This window comes from Stomoxys calcitrans, chromosome 2, assembly GCF_963082655.1.
Source record: "Stomoxys calcitrans chromosome 2, idStoCalc2.1, whole genome shotgun sequence".
NCBI classification, from domain to species: Eukaryota; Metazoa; Arthropoda; class Insecta; order Diptera; family Muscidae; genus Stomoxys; species Stomoxys calcitrans.
Window position 1 is genome coordinate 75,883,865 of NC_081553.1, and position 19,407 is coordinate 75,903,271.

The following is a 19,407-nucleotide window of genomic DNA, read 5'->3' on the forward strand; positions in this document are numbered from 1 at the left end:
CGTCTGATGTGAGAAATGAAAACTTCTCACGGATTTGGCTTATTACTTTCTGTAAAAAAAATCTTCTAGAAATTCGAACAATTCAGAAATTCGAGCAGCCCGAGGTACCGAGAGGTTCGAGTTTCTGAGAGTCTACTGTTGTTCTGGAAATGCTTTAAGATGTAACTGAATTCTTTTTTTTCGAATTATTTAACTCATTATAGGAAAACCAATTTTTTTACTAATCTTAGCTATTTCGACGAGTAATAAGATTTTGTTTACTGGTATTCGTATGGGTAGTGATATGTATTTTCCTAGTTTTTACTGAGTTATGTTCCGATAACCATTGTTAGCTTTAGAACAATAGACGAAACGTTTTATTATACGCAGTATGACAAAAAATGCTACATAAATAGAATTTGGTTGTATTAAGTCAACATATTCGGGAAGATGAGATTTTCATCGATATAAACAGTTTTGCCCTTGTAATGTCAGTATTTAATTTCCGCAATATGTGATAATTACACTCAAAAAAAAAAATGATTAATGAATGAGATATAAACCTATTTTATATGAGCTAGCTCTAAATTTTTATACCACTATTGATTGAATTTGAATATTAAGCTTTGAAACAGTAGTGTTTTAGTAGACAGTGAGACTTAGATTGGACAATTTGTTTCTGCAAGTTATCAATTGAATAAATCTAGTTATTCTTCTTCTTAGATGGTTACAACATAGCTCGAAGCGCATTGATATTCTGCGCTCCTTCTCCAATTAGTGACACAAATTTGCGAGATGTGCTTTTGTACTTGGACTTTCAAAAGACCACTTTTGCAGTCTTATTGCCTAATGTCTTCTAAGCTGGGGCTTCTTCATTCTTTCCAACATGACATGGAGATTTATAAATAAAAATATTAAATCTACTCGAATCTAACTTATTGGAAAGAAGGAGTACCATTCTAGGTTCTGATTTCTTTGAGAACCTTTCTGATTTGGCGTATGTGAACATTCGCAAGTTTTTGGGCTTTTTAAAGCGATCTGGATGGTTCAACAGTGGGAACTAAGTGGCATCTTCCTTCTTCTGCTCCTGTGCAATCACAATGGCCTAAGTGAGTCTTATGGCAAACTGACACTCAAACCTAACCTAACTTATTGGATGAAATATAAGTTACCCAGGGTGACAACTGCGAATTGGTGTTTATGAATCGAATCAATGGCCATTAAAGTGTTTCACAGAAGAAGAATTTTTCATTCATATGAAGACATTTCCATGAATTCATTTGATTTTATATAATTTTTTTTGTGAGTGTATCTTTTTTAATTTATAACGTTAGTTTCAAACCGTTTGGTGTTAGCGCATCAAACAAGACAACGATTGATTAATGCCCACGCACTCATGCGTTGTGTATAAAACGGTCAAGATTCTGTTTATAGTCCAAACAGGCAAATAACGTTTAGTTGACACTTTTATGTATACGACTATGAGTAGACTTAATAAGTATAAATGGGCTAGATTGACTTTATTTTTAGCCTTAAGTCAAGAATGGGAACAAGCAAAAAAAAAAAAAAAAAAATTGGCAAAACCAAACATTCACTTCCCATTGATATAAAAAGAAAGATAAGAGCTGCAAATCTTATCAATCTCAAACTAAACGAACGAGTAAACTTCTCAAGTTCTGAAAAAAAGGTATTTTTTTTTTAATTCTTAAAAAATGCGCTGCATTGCTCTCCTGGCCATTTTAGCCTGCACTTTGGCTTTGACTTGGTCCGCTGATGTCGAAAAAAATTCAAACAAGAATGAGGACGTAAACATGGTCTATATTTTTGATCTTGAAGCTGATAGTGTTGCAGATAAATCACGTTCGAAACGTCAAATCTATGGTGATTTTAGAGGTCATGGAGGATACTATGGTCACCCAGGAGGATACTATGGTCATGGTCATGGTCATGGTCATGGTCATGGTCATGGTCACTATGGACATGGACATGGTCATGGCCATGGTCATGGTGGCTTTTACGGTGGTGCCTATGGTGGCTATGGTGGATATGGCCATTATCCAGGAGGTTTCCCAGGTGGTTATTATGGCTAAGTCCTAATTTGTGTTGTTAGCGTTTGTTTCAAAAAATTGTTATTTGTTGTAAAATGTTTTGTTTTATAAATAAAAAAATATATTAAACATTAATAATTAAACATGATGAAGAAGTAGATGAGACATTGGAGCATTTCCTATGTCATTGTCCGGCTTTCGCGTCTAACAGATACCGGCACTTAGGTGGGGACACTATACCAGACATGAACCAACTTAAGGGCGTGGCATGGAAAACATTTAAGGATTTTCTAAGTAGCACAAAATTCCGAACTTAGATTTTCTTTTCCGAGGTAACCTTTTTTTAGTATTTAGAGCGCACAAAAAGCCGATAACTGGCTTGGGTGTATGTCCATCGTAGCATGGGGCGGAATAATAACCACACCCTATTTTCAATCCAACCTAACATAACCTAATAATTGAACAAGAGATCAGTTTAAATGAGAGCTGTATGAAGAATGAAAACAGCCATCACGCAAAATTGCATTCAATGAGATGAAAATTGCGTTCTCTTGGGGATTACTAAGCCAAATTGCAAGTTTGGTTTGGTACATCTAAATAAAACCATATACGACAGTTAAACGATTCGGACAAAACTTGGCACTGATGTTGTAAGTCATGAGATAGGTCTTTGGGCCAAATTTCAGCCAAATCAGGTAAAAACTTAGGTCTAACAGGGCCGAAGAAGTCAAATCCTGGGATCGGCCTATATGGGAGCTAAATCCGTTTATAGACAAATTCGGATCATACATAGCATGGATGTGGGAAGTCATAACTCAAAATTTTGTTCCAAAATTCAGAGAAATCAGGTGAAAATTTAAGCTTCTAAGGGCTGAAAAAGTCAAATCCGGGGATCGGTTTATATGGGGGTTATATCTGTTTATAGACCGATTCTCATCATACTTGACATGGATGCTGAAAGTCATAACACAAATTTTTGTTCCAAATTTCAGCCAAATCGCATGAAAATTGAGGCTTCTAAGAGCTCAAGAAGTCAAATCTGGGGATCGGTCTATATGGGGGATATATCTGCTTAAAGACCGATACAGATCATACTTGGCATGCCTATTGGAAATCATAACTCAAGTCTTTGTTCCGAATTTCAGCTAAATAGGATGGAAATTCAGGCTTCTAAGGGCTCAAGAAGTCAAATCAGAGGATCGGTTTATATGGGGGCCATATCGGTTTACAGACCGATTCGGATGGTACTTGGCGTGGATGTTGGAAGTTGTAACTCAAATCTTTGTTCTGAATTTCAGCTAAATCGGAAGAAAATTAGGGCTTATAGGTGCTCAAGAAGTCAAATCGAGGGATCGGTTTATATGGGGGTTATATCGGTTTCAAAACCGATTCGGATAAAATTTGGCACTGATGTTGAAAATCATAAGATAGGTTTTGGGCCAAATTTCAGCCAAATCAGATGAAAATTTTGACTTCTAAGAGCTCAAGAAGTCAAATCTGGGAATCGGTTTATATGGGGGATATATCTGCTTATAGACCGATACAGATCAACCTTGGCATGTATATTGGAAGTCGTAATTGAAGTATTTGTTTCAAATTTCAGCCAATTCGGATGAAAATTGGGGCTTCTAAGGGCTCAAGAAGTCAAATCCGCGGATCGGTTTATATGGGGGCTGTATCTGTTTATAACCGATACGGATCATAATTGGCATGGATATTAGAAGTCATAATTCATGTCTTTATTCCAAATTTCAGCCAAATCAGGTGAACATTTAAGTTTCTAAGGGCTGAAGGCCACCATAGCGCAGAGGTTAGCATGTTCGCGTATGACTCTGAACGCCTGGGTTCGAATCCTGAGGAGACCATCAGTAAAAATTTTCAGCGGTGGTTTTCCCCTTTTAATGCTGACAACATTTGTGCGGTACTATGCCATGTAAAACTTCTCTCCAAAGAGGTGACGCACTGCGGCACGCCGTTCGGACTCGACTATAAGAAGGAGGTCCCTTATCATTGAGCTTAAACTTGAATCGGACTGCACTCATTGATATGTGAGAAGTTTGCCCCTGTTCCTTAGTGGAATGTTCATGGGCAAAATTTGCATTTGAAAGGGCTTAAGAAGTCAAACCCGGGGATCGGTATATATGGGGGCTATATGTGTTCAAGACCAATTCGGATAATACTTGGAATGTATGTTGTCTTTGTTCCAAATTTCAGCAGAATATTTTTATTACCCCAAAAGGTAAGGATTTTTGGGATGAGCCAGTCCCCGCGCTCTTGGAGCCCAAAAGCGCGATACTTTTTCTATTATATAATAGATAAAGGACCCTGCACTGCATTTCAGTTTTATGGTGACTAACAGTGGGAAAGAATAGAAAAAACTAGTAAAAAGGCATTAAGTTCGGCAGGGCCGAACTTTGGATACCCACCTCGGGTATATATGTAAACCTCATTTCGTCACAGTCCGATGAAAATTGCATAACTTATGCACCCGAATTCGGCACCAACATTGAATAGTCTAATAAATAGAAGTCATTGTTGAATTTTGTATTTCAAATTTCAACAAAATCGGGTAATAAATAAAGCTTTTACGAGCTTTAGACCCTTAATTGGCATATTGGTCTATATAACAGCTTATCTAAATACGGTCCGATCTTTACCATATTTGGGTCAGATGGCGGATGGCCTAAAACTTACTGTTTCAGCGAAATCGGACAAAATAAAGCTTTTATGGGCTTCATACTCTTCATCGGGAGATCGATCTGTTTGACAGCTTTATCTAAATATAGTCCGATCAGAACCATATTTGGGACGGATGTCGGTAGACCTCAAACTACCCACTGTTTCCAATTTGAGCAAAATCGGGTAATAAATAAAGCTTTATGGGCTTCAGACCCTTTATCGGCAAATCGGTCTATATGGCAGCTATATTTAAATATAGTCCGATCGGAACCATATTTAGGTCTGATTAACTTACTCACTGTTTTAAATTCCAGCGAAATTGTTTAATAAATAAAGCTTTTATTGGCTTCAGACCCTTATCGGCAGATCGGTCTATATGACAGCTTTTACGGGCTTCAGACTATTAATTGGAAGATCGGTCTATATGGATGCTATATCTAGATATAGACCCATCTGAACCATATTTAGATCAGATATCGGGATGCTTAAATTAACCCGTTGTTTAAAATTTCAGCGAAATCGGGTAATAAATAAAGCTTTACGGGTCTTCAGAGCCTTCATCGGGAGATCGGTCTACATGGCAGCTATATCTAAATATAGTCCGATCCAAACCATATTTGGGACAGATGTTGGTAGGACTAAAACTACTCACTGTTTCAAATTGGATGAAAATCGGTCTATATAGCAGCTATATCCAAATATGGTCCGATTTGGCCCGTTCAAGAACTAAACCAGCGTGCATCAGAAAAACGTCTGTGCCAAATTTCAGCTCAATATATTCATATTTGAAGGCGGTAGAGTGATTACAACAGACGGAGGGACAAACGGACAGACACACGGACACATCGTTAAATCGTCTTAGAATTTTACGACGATCCGAAATATATATACTTTGTAGGGTGGGAAATTAATATTTCGATATGATGCAAACGGAATGACTAAGTGAATATACACCCTATCCTACGGTGGTAGGTATAAAATAACAAAAACGTTTGTGGATATCAATGAAATTTCTGTGAAAGTTCGTTCGATGTCATTATGTATGGAGCTCGATTTCTTTTGCATGGCCACCACGAGCAACCTTGAAAAAGTCCAGGCGCTGAACCCAATTTTCGACGGTGTTCAAGCATAAATCGGCCGATACAGCTGCAATATCGTGTTCGATATTTGTCGCTGGCTTGTTGGTCTAGACCGTAGACTTGACGTAGCCCCACAGTAAAAAATCTAACGCGTTAAATCGCAGGACCGAAGCTGTCAATCGACTGGATCATTTCGTGAGATAACACGTTCTCCAAACTGGGTTTCCAATAAATTGATTCTGACATTCGTTGTGTAGCTTTGGGGCCGTTCTGTTGAAACCATATGTCCTCCAAGTCCATATTATCCAATTGGGGTCAATAATAGTCGGTTGTTATTGAACGGTAGTGATTCCCATTCACAGTAAAGTTCCGGTCTTGACTGAAGTACGCCCCAATGACGCCGCCGGCCCATAAACCGCACTAAACCGTAGTTTCTTCAGGATGTAATGATGACTCATGGAGTACGTGTGTATTGCTGTCTGAGCAAAAACGCATGTTTTGCTTATTGGCGAAGGCATTTAACCAGAAATAAGCCTCATCACTGAAGATGATTTGCGCTCTTAACTTGAGGCCACTGACTCCAGATTTCGGTAATAAATGTTAATAATTTCGACTCGTTGTTGGCTCGTATATCTTTCCATCATCAAATAGCAAACCTTACTGAACAGAAATGTGAAAAGAGTGGTTAAAAATATCGCGTCGTTTGCTGTCCGTATCGGTCTACTTTCGTAGCGTCCGTGTTGAAAAAACCGTGTTATAACAGATAAAAGACAATGCATTGCATTACAGTTTTGTGGTGACGCACAGTGGGAGAGAATCGAAAAAACTAGTAAAAAATATGCCATATGAGAACAGGAGAAATAACTATTTATTTTTGATTTCCAAACAGCACAACTTTTAACTGAATAATCGTTTGCTGACGTATACTGCAATTTATCACCAATTCTAATCATGCATCAAACTAAAAATCGAACCACAAATGCCTTCATAAATCGCAAACTACGAAGCCATTCTAGGGCAAAATTTAAAAAAATACAAATTAAAAGTAGAATAATCCCGAAACCAGTGAGGATATCGTTTACCTCTAAGGATATCGTATACCTCAAAAGATGAAGAATTTGGAAATTGAACCACGAATGAAGATTTGGCAGCTCGAACAGAGCCCTGGCAAGAGGCGTTCGTACTACCTAAGGCCCTGAAATTTTGCACATGACATCGCCAAAGCTTTTATCATTTTTGGAGAGTTATCTCTATCCTGTCTGAAATGGCCTATTTTTTACTAGTTTTTTTGATTCTATTCCACAGTGTGACGCCTCTGACACACTATTGTAGTGTGACTTTTAAGTTATTATCGTTTTGCAACATTGGTATAAACACCTCACGCACGTTTGGTGTTTTGTTTCACTGTCAAACATCTTCAGTTTGGTCTAAAATTTAACCATGAATTGTCTTACAAAAGAACAACGCTTGCAAATTATTGAATTTTATTATCAAAATGCGTGCTCTGCTAAGAAAGTTCAACGCACGCTTCTTGTGTTCAGTGACGAAGCTTATTTTTGGCTCAATGGTTACGGAAATAAGCAGAATTGTTGATATTTCAGTGAAGATCAACCAGAAGCATTGCAAGAGCTACCAAGGCATCCGGAAAAAGACACAGTTTGTGGGCTGATGGCATCATTGGACTGTACTTCTTCAGAGATGATGCGAATCGTAATGTTACCGTGAATAGTGAGCGCTATCGTGGGATAGTACCCAACAATCATTTGCCCAAAATGCAAGAGCTTGACTTGCATGACATGTGGTTTCAACTAGACGGTGCCACATGCCACACCGCACCCGCAACAAAGGACTTATTGAGAGGCGATTTCGGTGAACATTTAATTTCACGTTCGGAATCTGTCAACTGGCCGCCTAGATCGTGCGATTTAACGCCTTTAGACTATTTTTGTGGGGCTATGTTAAAGCTCATGTCTATGAAGACAACATTGAAGCATTTATTCGTGAGCTACTAACCGATGAACCATTGGAGGCGCAGTCACGGTCAACATTTGCATGAAATAATCTTCAATTATATGGACCGTACTATCGATTCCAATAAAGATTTCATGCGTTTTTCTGAGTTGTATGTGTTTTTTTTTTTGACAAACTTTCCTATAGCTCTTAAAAAGTCACCCTTTAGATTTTGAACTTCTTAAGAACTCCCGCCTTGTGCTAATCTGTTAAAGCTTATAACTCATATATATAACAATATTAACCTATCCCTGACACACTGTGCGACAAAATCCATGCCTTTTTATGGTGATGCATGGTTGGTGTTTTCTTCGATTTTTTCCACGCTTCCATACTTCGTTAATATTATATTATTGGTAAGTATGTTTGTGAGTTTTGTTGCGAGATTTTTTTCTTTTTTGTCGATGCTATCTGACAGTCAGTTTGCTGTTTTTATGCAAATTCATATTGGCAAAATATTTGCCATCTTTTTTACCCTCTATGCCTCGGTGTTTTTTTTTTTCGACTCAATCTCAAATAGCCATATTTCTGGTCCTGTTTCAATTTTTAACTAAAGTGGGATTTCTGCTGACAGCTGTTAGTCACCAGATTACAAAAAAGTAGAAACGAGGGGAAAATATTGATTTGGTGTCTGGACCATTAAAAAAAATGTGTCTACCACAAACGCAGCTACATCAATGTTGCAGTTTTAGCTTAACGCGTTTTGTGGCACGTTCAGGCGACTGCTTCCCCTCTGCTACCGGAAGCCTGTCTAATGCACTGATCCACCAGCCAGAGTTGTTGTCAGCCTCGAAGGTTTGAGATAGAAGAAAAAAATGAACTGCGACTTTTGTTTTGAATTTTTAAAACGCCACATAGGTTTATTTAGAATTGTAGTGTTTTTTCTTTTTCTAGCACAGGAGATTATCACTGAGTGCCGTAGTATTGAATCTGTGTTTGATGTCAATCGCATAGCTTTTAGTTTACATTGACTTCTACATTGAAATGCTAGATAGGAAGTCACACTTGTACATTTTTTTTTTCATTCCACTTTACTGCATAGCAAATTAATCAAGTCGTAGGGCATAAATAAAGCAATCAAGCTTTGCGTCAGAAAAGTTTATGGAGTGTACGATAGTATTTTTTTTTATGTGTTTAAATCGTTTCAATCATTTTCACTTTTAGATTATGATTTTTTAGAGAATTTAGATTTATTTTGATTTCAAGTACAAAAATGTCCAACACCTGCCTTCTGAGGGTTAAAGTTGGCATTTGGAAATAGGTCTTTGTTAATAATGAGAAACATAGCATACTTTTAGGTATATTCAATCTATAAACAAATGAAAGCTTATTAAAAGCCTTCATATGTTTCGGAAACGAATAATAAGAGGGTAATACCAGTATCGGAGAGCGAGAGGTGGTTTTGTTCCAAGCATGCGTAGCAAACTTAAATTTCCATATTCCAATATTCATAAGGAATGAAGTTCAGAGGTACAAGATAACATGCTACGGACTGTAGACCCGAAAGACGGAGGTAAGAGGGCAACACTATGGAACTGATGAAAAGACCAAGTCACGCTTTAAAATCAAATCCATCTGCTGTTCAATACTCTGTTGGGCTTTTCACGTGAAGAACTGTCAAACTTTATATAAAAACAAGTAAAAGCGTGCTAAGTACGGTCGGGCCTAATCTTGGGAACCTACCACAATGGATTCTGCTAAAAATTTATACAAAATAAATTTAGCTGGAGGGCATAATTTTACTCTACGTATCAAACTTCTGTCAAACCATCAAAACCGGTTGTACGATCCAAATCAGTCTCTCAGGTTATAGACTGATTTGGACCGTATTTGGCACATATATTGGAAGTTGTAACAGAACACGGCACACATTGGTTCAAGAGTGGCCGAAATTCATTTTTTTCATGTTCGCCGATTTGGATAATTTTTTGGTATTTTGTTGTCAGATAGTTGAATATTATGATTCCGTAATATTAGGCTGATATATTTAGTATTTCTTTGGACAGACACGCTCCAAGTTCTTATATGTTCGCTTGTTTAAAATGGCATGCAAATTTACTGTATATTCAATCTTTTGGTACAATCACAGTAAACTTATCATTTGACTTTGTTGTATATTTTCGTAAATGGCAATTGTCATAGATGAGATTTGCATTAAAAAAAGTTGGAAAAAGTGCCACATAAAAAATTTCGTAGAACAAAATATAAACAACATCAAAATTTCAATGTTCATCAACTTCAGTGGACTGCATGTTTTTAGCGCTGTGGAGCGCTGTTTAACGAAAGACGTCAAATTACAGCTTGAAGTCTCAGCTAAAAGCTAAAAAAAAATTCAGCTGCTCATACCTGCTCCTTTCCAAAAGAAACAGTAAAAACTATAAAGTGATAAAGTAAGAAAACGTGAATTTTCGTTCATGCTTGTTGTTGTTGTTGCCATAATTCTTTACTGTTAACAACAATAGAAGATCAAGCGATAGACTATTAGGTGCTGTGTTATCATTCATTTATTATGTTGTTGCATGCAATAACAACTACACATTATAAAAGAAGAGTTAATACATAGATTTAAAATTATTTTGGCCGCAATAAATTGTAATGCAGCAGTCGACACTAGCAAATTTCATATATATTGCATGGATACTGCCAAGTTGTTTGTTGATCTCTATGGCTGGTACTACATGCCTGTAACTGTGCATAAGATTCTGGTGCATGGTAGCAAAATTATAGCAGAAGCTATTCTGCCAATAGGTATGTCTCTATTTAAAGGCCCTTATTCAATGATTTAATTTTCATTTTTTACATTTTAATTGATTGTTTGTATCAGGTATGCTGTCCGAAGAAGCTCAGGAAGCGAGGAATAAAGATTATAGAGCCTATAGATTACATCATTCGCGAAGAATTGGACGTGTAGCCACTAATGAAGATGTAATGCATAACCTTTTATTGTCTTCAGACCCATTTATAAATAGATTTCGCTCAAAGCTGCAAATCAAAAAATTGGAGTACGATAATGATGTTAAAAAATTATTAAAAGACTATGCTTAATTTATTTATTCATGTTTTTTCTATGGGAGGTGGCCGTAAAAGTGGGCGGATCAGGTATATATTTTCAGGAGCCCATTCTACAATTATAATAATTACTTTTTGTGAAAATTGAATTGATGCATTAAAAATCAAGGGAGTTATGCCACTTTTTCAATACAAGTTGTATGGGAAGTGGGCGTAAAAGTGGGCGGATATTTTTCAAATTTCACACAAATGATTCTGAGTGTTTAAAAATGCTATGTGCCAAAAAACAATGCCGTAGGTCAAAATTTAATTTTTACTTTGTATGGGAGGTGGGCGTAAAAGTGGGCGGATCATTTTGATTTTTCCATTTTTTCTTGATTCAAACAAAAAATGCCTATGTGCCAAGTTTCATTGTCCTTCGACAACTTCTTCTATTTTTAGCCGCTCGTTCAATGAACTTGAACCAATGTGCGGCATGGAAAATTTCGGCCAAATCGTACACAAATTGCGACTTGTAAGTGCTCAAGAAGTCAAATCGGGAGATCTGTTTATATGGGAGCTATATAAGGTTATAGACCGATTCAGATCGTACTTGGCACAGCTGCAAAATTTCATTAAAATCGGACAAAAATTGCGGCTTGTAAGGGTTCAAGAAGTCAAATCGGGAGATCGGTTTATATGGGAGCTATATCATGTTATAAACCGATGTAGACCGTATTTGACACAGTTGTTGAAAGTCATAACAGAACACTACGTGCAAAATTTCAGCCAAATCGGACAAAAATTGCGCAAGAATTCATATCGGGAGATCGGTTTATATGGGAGCTATATCTAAATCTGAACCGATATGGCCCATTTGGAATCCCTAATGACCTACATCAATACTAAGTATCTTTGCAAAAAAAAAATAACCGTTATTTTAATTTTCTTCAAAAAGAACCTTCATCCTTCAGAGGAATACAAACAGCGTCCTTCAGTTTGTAACTCATCGAAGAAATGATTTGAGACCCAACAAAGTATACGAGTTCTGATCAAAAAATAACCGCTACGAATATTGATATCAGACTTGTGCTTTATTCCCAAAGACTTTTCTTTTAAGCCACATATTACTATGGTCGTAAGTTTGTCCTCTTTGGGGGGTGTTTTTGGAGACGGGCGGTCCCCAAACACTTAGTCCCACATTTTTTTTTTTATTTGAGTCCCATATTGCCATGGTCAGTCTATAAGTTCTGTTTGGGGGTTGGACCCCAGAAACTTTGGTCCCACATTAAGATGTCAGATTCGTATTCTACTCGCAAATACCTTTAATTTGAGTCCCATATTGCCATGGTCGGTAAATATGTCCGATTTAGGGGTGTTTTCGGGGTTGGGGTGGTTCCCCAAACACTTGGTCCGAAAATTGTATATCAGATATGTTTTCTAATCTAAAATACCTTTCATTTGAGTTCCATGTTGTCGTGACTGGTTTATATATATAATTGGTAGGGTTTGGGGCGGGGTACCCCATCCGGAATATAGATACCAAACTTTAGTTTTTAGGTTGCTATAAGGATCGCGTTTTCGCTGAAAACGCACGACACATCTCCGAGATTTGGAGTTTCTGAAAATTAGGGGAAAGGGGAGGGTTGATTTTTATCCCCTTCACCATAGGATGGGGGTATACTAATTTCGTCATTCTGTTTGCAAAAATTGCAAATTTTGCCCATGAACATTTCACTAAGGAACAGGGGCAAACTTCTCACATATCAATGAGTGCTGTCCGATTCAAGTTTAAGCTCAATGATAAGGGGTGTCCTTTTTATGGATGATCTTTTTTTTCTGATGATCTCGCCAGGATTCGAATCCAGGCGTTCAGCGTCAAAGCCGGACATGCTTATCTCTGTTCTGTTTGAAACACGTCGAAATATGCGTCTGAGACCCCATAAATGATATATATATTCGTGATCGTCCTGTGATTTTATGTCGACCTAGCCATGTCCGTCCGTCCGTCTGTCTGTCGAAAGTACGCTAACTTTCGAAGGTGTAAAGCTAGCCGCTTGAAATTTTGAACAAATAATTTTTATTAGTGTAAGTCGGTTGGGATTGTAAATGGGCCAAATCGGTCCATGTTTTGATATAGCTGCCATATAAACCGATCTTGGGTCTTGACTTCTTGAACCAATAGAGCGCACAATTCTCATCCGATTTGGCTGAAATTTTGCATGAGGTGATAACTGTGATAAGTATGGCGCAAATTGGAACATAACCTGATATAGCTGCCATATAAACCGATCTGGGGTCTTGACTTCTTGAGCCTCTAAAGGGTGCAATTCTAATCCGATTTGGCAGGAATTTTGTACAACTCTCAGGACCTTCAACATACATGTCTTAAATGGTCTGAATCAATGAATAGCTTGATACAGCTCTCATATAACCTGATATAGCTGCCATATAAACCGATCTGGGGTCTTGACTTCTTGAGCCTCTAAAGGGTGCAATTCTAATCCGATTTGGCAGGAATTTTGTACAACTCTCAGGACCTTCAACATACATGTCTTAAATGGTCTGAATCAATGAATAGCTTGATACAGCTCTCATATAAACCGATCTCCGATTTTGCTTCTTGAGCCCCTACAAAGCGCAATTCTTATCCGAATGAACTGAAATATTAAACAATGACTTCTACAATGTTCAATATTCATTTATGGTCCGAATCGGACTATAACTTGATATATCTCCAATAGCATAACAGTTCTTATTTAGTATTCTTTGTTTGCATAAAAAGAGATACCGCGCATAGCACTGAACAAATACGATCCATGGTGGAGGGTATATAAGATTCGGCCCGGCCGAACTTAGCACGCTCATACTTGTTATATATAAAATAGCCCCCATATAGACCGATTTGAAGTCTTAGACTTATAAAAGGCACATTTATTATACAATTTTGCTGAAATTTGAGACAGTGAGTTGTGTTAGGGCACTTGACATCATTCTTCAGTTTAGCCCAGATTGGTCCAGATTTGATATAGCTGCCATAAAGATCGGCCTCTCGCATTTATAATCCGATTTCGCTGATATTTGACACATTGATTTGGCATTACGACATCCGTATACTATATGGTTCAGATTGGTCTATATTTGGATATAGCTGCCAAAAAGACCAAGATTGAACCAAAATTTGACAGTGACTTGATCAAATCAGACTATGTTTGGCTATAGCTGCATATGGGTGCATAAATAATACATTTTGTCAACGGAATATAACCGAGGTGGTTGGTATCCAAAGTTCGGCGCGGCCGATCTTAATGTCTGTTTACTTATTGTTAAAGATTTTGATCAGCTACATATTAATTTTAAGTGAGGTTTTAACCCTTAAAAAAAAGTACCAAAAAGACCCCCTTAGTGAACAGGTTGAGAGTTGAAATGTTGTACAATAATATTGCACGCTGTCTTGTCAATAGTGTTACCGAATACACTTAACACCTTAAATTAAAGGATTACAAGTTATCGTAAGCGAGATATTTAGAAAAATATCCCGAAGGGGGGAATTTCCCTCCTCTTATTTGGTTACTTTTCGAAGTAAACTTTCAAAACGCCGATACACGTGTTTTCTCTTTTAGTTTCTTCTTTCATGATCTGTGCATTTTTTCTGATATTTTTTTTCACAGTGTTATTGAACGTGAACTCGACTTTCTTAATGGAATGACCACTTGAAAGTCTGTATGTTATATTTTCCCTTGCAAATGATATAAATTTTCATTTTTTTTTACCAATAAAATTGCATAGTTTTCAAATGTGTGATAATTTTGATGGAATAAGTAGAACTTACTTTGTAAGAGTGATCTCAATTGAAGAAATCTTAAAACTTGAAAATTGTTGCCTTACCAATGGACTAGTATTATCAACACCAAGTAGCTCCATAGCTATTTTGCCTTCAATTGAAATCCTAAAAAGACTCAATTTACCATATCAACATTAAAGTGCTCATTTTGCAATGTTCTTTCGCTTGGCAAACTATTTCAATTTATTAGTTTGCTCTCATTTATCAAGAAAAGTTTCTTTTCTCATTGGCTTAGCATAGCATATTCCGTACGATTACTATCCTATTTCACTTATTTGGATTTAGATGGCTGCAAACACAAACATATGTTCATCATATCCACATAAAATCGTTTTACGTAACTGCATAATAATTCTGAAGCTCAAATTCAAAGTTTGCTTATGCCAGTATACCATATATGTGAAAAAAAATATTTGCAAATATTGCACATGAGTGCGAGTGCATAAAGCATGAATGCGGTATGCGCATTTGTCATTAGACAGATATACTAGGAAATATAGAGATGTCATACAAAAACAGTTTTAAAAATTGTTTTTGCAAGTAAAGATTATGATGTATAGGGTTTTAGATAAAAATATAAAAAAGAGTCGCGTGATTGACTGACTAATCATCGCCCAGTCCAAACGACTAAAGCTAGAATTATGAAATTTTGCGCGTGTGTTGGTCTTGAGTCATAGGCTCGGGATAAGATGGTACTAAAAAGTATCAAAAAGTACGAAATGGTGACTTTATACGAATTTAAGAGTGTCTCGAAAAAATAAGATTTGGTGACAACAATTTTGCAAAATCGTACCGGAAGTTAGAGAAATAGTACGTTTAGTACTGCAATCGGTACTATTTGGTACTTTCTTTGTTAATTGAGCTAGAGCTGTGAATTTTGGAACTTAGGTACACCATGGCAACCTTAATTGGGTGGGAACAAGCTTTGCGCGTGTGTTGGTCTTGAGTCATAGGCTCGGGATAAGATGGTACTAACAAGTATCAAAAAGTACGAAATGGTGACTTTTTACGAATTTAAGAGTGTCTCGAAAAAATAAGATTTGGTGACAACAATTTTGCAAAATCGTACCGGAAGTTAGAGAAATAGTACGTTTAGTACTGCAATCGGTACTATTTGGTACTTTCTTTGTTAATTGAGCTAGAGCTGTGAATTTTGGAGCTTAGGTACACCATGGCAACCTTAATTGGGTGGGAACAAGCTTTTTTGGAAATTTTTACATATTGATACTAAAAAAAGTACCAAATTGGTTGAACTTTGTACAGGGCGGATGGATATAGCTAGAACTTTGAAATTTTATTAAAAGAAATCTGCTGCAAAATAATGAGGGTAAAATTAAAAAAATGGAAACAAGTTAAAAGGCATTAAGTTCGACCGGGCCGAACTTTGGATACCCGCCAACTCGGTTATATATGTAAATCATCTTTCGTCTTAAGCCGGTGAAAAATGCCCCATAGCAGTTTTTTCTAAATATGGTCCGATTTGGACCAAATTGGAAACGGCTATTGAGTGGTCTATTAAGTATAGCTCATTGTTCAATTTTGTAGAACAAAATATTGGTCTTTTCGGTAGCCATATCCAAATATAGACCTATCTGAACCATAAACGACACGGATGTCGTAAAGCCTAACAAAAGTCACCGTGTCAAATTTCTGCGAAATCGGATTATAAATATGCCTTTTATGGGGCCAAAACTTTAAATCGAGAGATCGGCCAAACGACGGCTATATCCAAGTCTGAACCGATCTATGCCAAATTAAAGAGGGCTGACGAAGAACCTTACACAACTCACTGTCCCAAATTTCTGAAAAATCGGACAATAAATGTGCTTCTTTTGGGCCCAAAACCTTAATTCGAGAGATCGGTCTATAGGCAGCTATATCCAAATCTGGACCGATTTGGGCAAAATTGCAGAAAGTTATCGAAGAGCCAAACGCAACTCATTGTCCCAAATTTAAACGAAATTGGATAATAAATGCGCCTTTTTGGGGCTCAAAACCTTAAATCGAGAGATCGGTCTATATAGTAGCTATATCTGGGCAAAATTGCAGAGAGATATCGAAGATCCTAACGCAACTAACTTTCCCAAATTTCAGCGAAATCAAACAATAAATGTGGCTTTTATGAGCCTAAGACCTTAAATTGAGATCTCGGTCTATATGACAGCTATATGCAAATCTGGACCTATCTGAGCCAAATTAAAGAAGAATGATGAAGGGCCTTACACAACTCACTATCCCATGCAATAACAACTACATGCAATAACAACTACACATTATAAAAGAAGAGTTAATACATAGATTTAAAATTATTTTGGCCGCAATAAATTGTAATGCAGCAGTCGACACTAGCAAATTTCATATATATTGCATGGATACTGCCAAGTTGTTTGTTGATCTCTATGGCTGGTACTACATGCCTGTAACTGTGCATAAGATTCTGGTGCATGGTAGCAAAATTATAGCAGAAGCTATTCTGCCAATAGGTATGTCTCTATTTAAAGGCCCTTATTCAATGATTTAATTTTCATTTTTTACATTTTAATTGATTGTTTGTATCAGGTATGCTGTCCGAAGAAGCTCAGGAAGCGAGGAATAAAGATTATAGAGCCTATAGATTACATCATTCGCGAAGAATTGGACGTGTAGCCACTAATGAAGATGTAATGCATAACCTTTTATTGTCTTCAGACCCATTTATAAATAGATTTCGCTCAAAGCTGCAAATCAAAAAATTGGAGTACGATAATGATGTTAAAAAATTATTAAAAGACTATGCTTAATTTATTTATTCATGTTTTTTCTATGGGAGGTGGCCGTAAAAGTGGGCGGATCAGGTATATATTTTCAGGAGCCCATTCTACAATTATAATAATTACTTTTTGTGAAAATTGAATTGATGCATTAAAAATCAAGGGAGTTATGCCACTTTTTCAATACAAGTTGTATGGGAAGTGGGCGTAAAAGTGGGCGGATATTTTTCAAATTTCACACAAATGATTCTGAGTGTTTAAAAATGCTATGTGCCAAAAAACAATGCCGTAGGTCAAAATTTAATTTTTACTTTGTATGGGAGGTGGGCGTAAAAGTGGGCGGATCATTTTGATTTTTCCATTTTTTCTTGATTCAAACAAAAAATGCCTATGTGCCAAGTTTCATTGTCCTTCGACAACTTCTTCTATTTTTAGCCGCTCGTTCAATGAACTTGAACCAATGTGCGGCATGGAAAATTTCGGCCAAATCGTACACAAATTGCGACTTGTAAGTGCTCAAGAAGTCAAATCGGGAGATCTGTTTATATGGGAGCTATATAAGGTTATAGACCGATTCAGATCGTACTTGGCACAGCTGCAAAATTTCATTAAAATCGGACAAAAATTGCGGCTTGTAAGGGTTCAAGAAGTCAAATCGGGAGATCGGTTTATATGGGAGCTATATCATGTTATAAACCGATGTAGACCGTATTTGACACAGTTGTTGAAAGTCATAACAGAACACTACGTGCAAAATTTCAGCCAAATCGGACAAAAATTGCGCAAGAATTCATATCGGGAGATCGGTTTATATGGGAGCTATATCTAAATCTGAACCGATATGGCCCATTTGGAATCCCTAATGACCTACATCAATACTAAGTATCTTTGCAAAAAAAAAATAACCGTTATTTTAATTTTCTTCAAAAAGAACCTTCATCCTTCAGAGGAATACAAACAGCGTCCTTCAGTTTGTAACTCATCGAAGAAATGATTTGAGACCCAACAAAGTATACGAGTTCTGATCAAAAAATAACCGCTACGAATATTGATATCAGACTTGTGCTTTATTCCCAAAGACTTTTCTTTTAAGCCACATATTACTATGGTCGTAAGTTTGTCCTCTTTGGGGGGTGTTTTTGGAGACGGGCGGTCCCCAAACACTTAGTCCCACATTTTTTTTTTTATTTGAGTCCCATATTGCCATGGTCAGTCTATAAGTTCTGTTTGGGGGTTGGACCCCAGAAACTTTGGTCCCACATTAAGATGTCAGATTCGTATTCTACTCGCAAATACCTTTAATTTGAGTCCCATATTGCCATGGTCGGTAAATATGTCCGATTTAGGGGTGTTTTCGGGGTTGGGGTGGTTCCCCAAACACTTGGTCCGAAAATTGTATATCAGATATGTTTTCTAATCTAAAATACCTTTCATTTGAGTTCCATGTTGTCGTGACTGGTTTATATATATAATTGGTAGGGTTTGGGGCGGGGTACCCCATCCGGAATATAGATACCAAACTTTAGTTTTTAGGTTGCTATAAGGATCGCGTTTTCGCTGAAAACGCACGACACATCTCCGAGATTTGGAGTTTCTGAAAATTAGGGGAAAGGGGAGGGTTGATTTTTATCCCCTTCACCATAGGATGGGGGTATACTAATTTCGTCATTCTGTTTGCAAAAATTGCAAATTTTGCCCATGAACATTTCACTAAGGAACAGGGGCAAACTTCTCACATATCAATGAGTGCTGTCCGATTCAAGTTTAAGCTCAATGATAAGGGGTGTCCTTTTTATGGATGATCTTTTTTTTCTGATGATCTCGCCAGGATTCGAATCCAGGCGTTCAGCGTCAAAGCCGGACATGCTTATCTCTGTTCTGTTTGAAACACGTCGAAATATGCGTCTGAGACCCCATAAATGATATATATATTCGTGATCGTCCTGTGATTTTATGTCGACCTAGCCATGTCCGTCCGTCCGTCTGTCTGTCGAAAGTACGCTAACTTTCGAAGGTGTAAAGCTAGCCGC

General features: G+C 37.1%; 2 protein-coding genes across 2 annotated transcripts in view; both read left to right on the forward strand.

Moving 5' to 3' along the window:
• The window catches only part of LOC131995010 (uncharacterized), a 268,050-nt gene extending 257,206 nt beyond the window's left edge, over positions 1-10,844 (forward strand). Inside the window, exons 2-3 of the mRNA XM_059362509.1 lie at positions 10,397-10,543; positions 10,620-10,844. Of these exons, the coding sequence (XP_059218492.1) occupies positions 10,397-10,543; positions 10,620-10,840 (368 nt within the window). The 3' untranslated portion in view covers positions 10,841-10,844. The remainder of the gene's footprint in view (positions 1-10,396; positions 10,544-10,619) is intronic.
• A 6,064-nt stretch (positions 10,845-16,908) lies between these two features.
• Positions 16,909-17,411, forward strand: LOC131995011 (uncharacterized). The gene is made up of 2 exons (XM_059362510.1): positions 16,909-17,110; positions 17,187-17,411. The coding sequence occupies exons 1-2, from the start codon at positions 16,996-16,998 to the stop codon at positions 17,405-17,407; spliced, it is 336 nt and encodes a 111-aa protein (XP_059218493.1). The 5' UTR covers positions 16,909-16,995; the 3' UTR covers positions 17,408-17,411.
• The last annotated feature ends 1,996 nt before the right edge of the window (positions 17,412-19,407 follow it).

Coding starts and splice junctions, on each gene's coding strand:
- LOC131995011 (XM_059362510.1), top strand. CDS start 16,996: ATGGATACTGCCAAGTTGTTTGTTGATCTCTATGGCTGGTACTACATG. Junction 17,111..17,186: donor AGAAGCTATTCTGCCAATAG/GTATGTCTCTAT, acceptor TGTTTGTATCAG/GTATGCTGTCCGAAGAAGCT.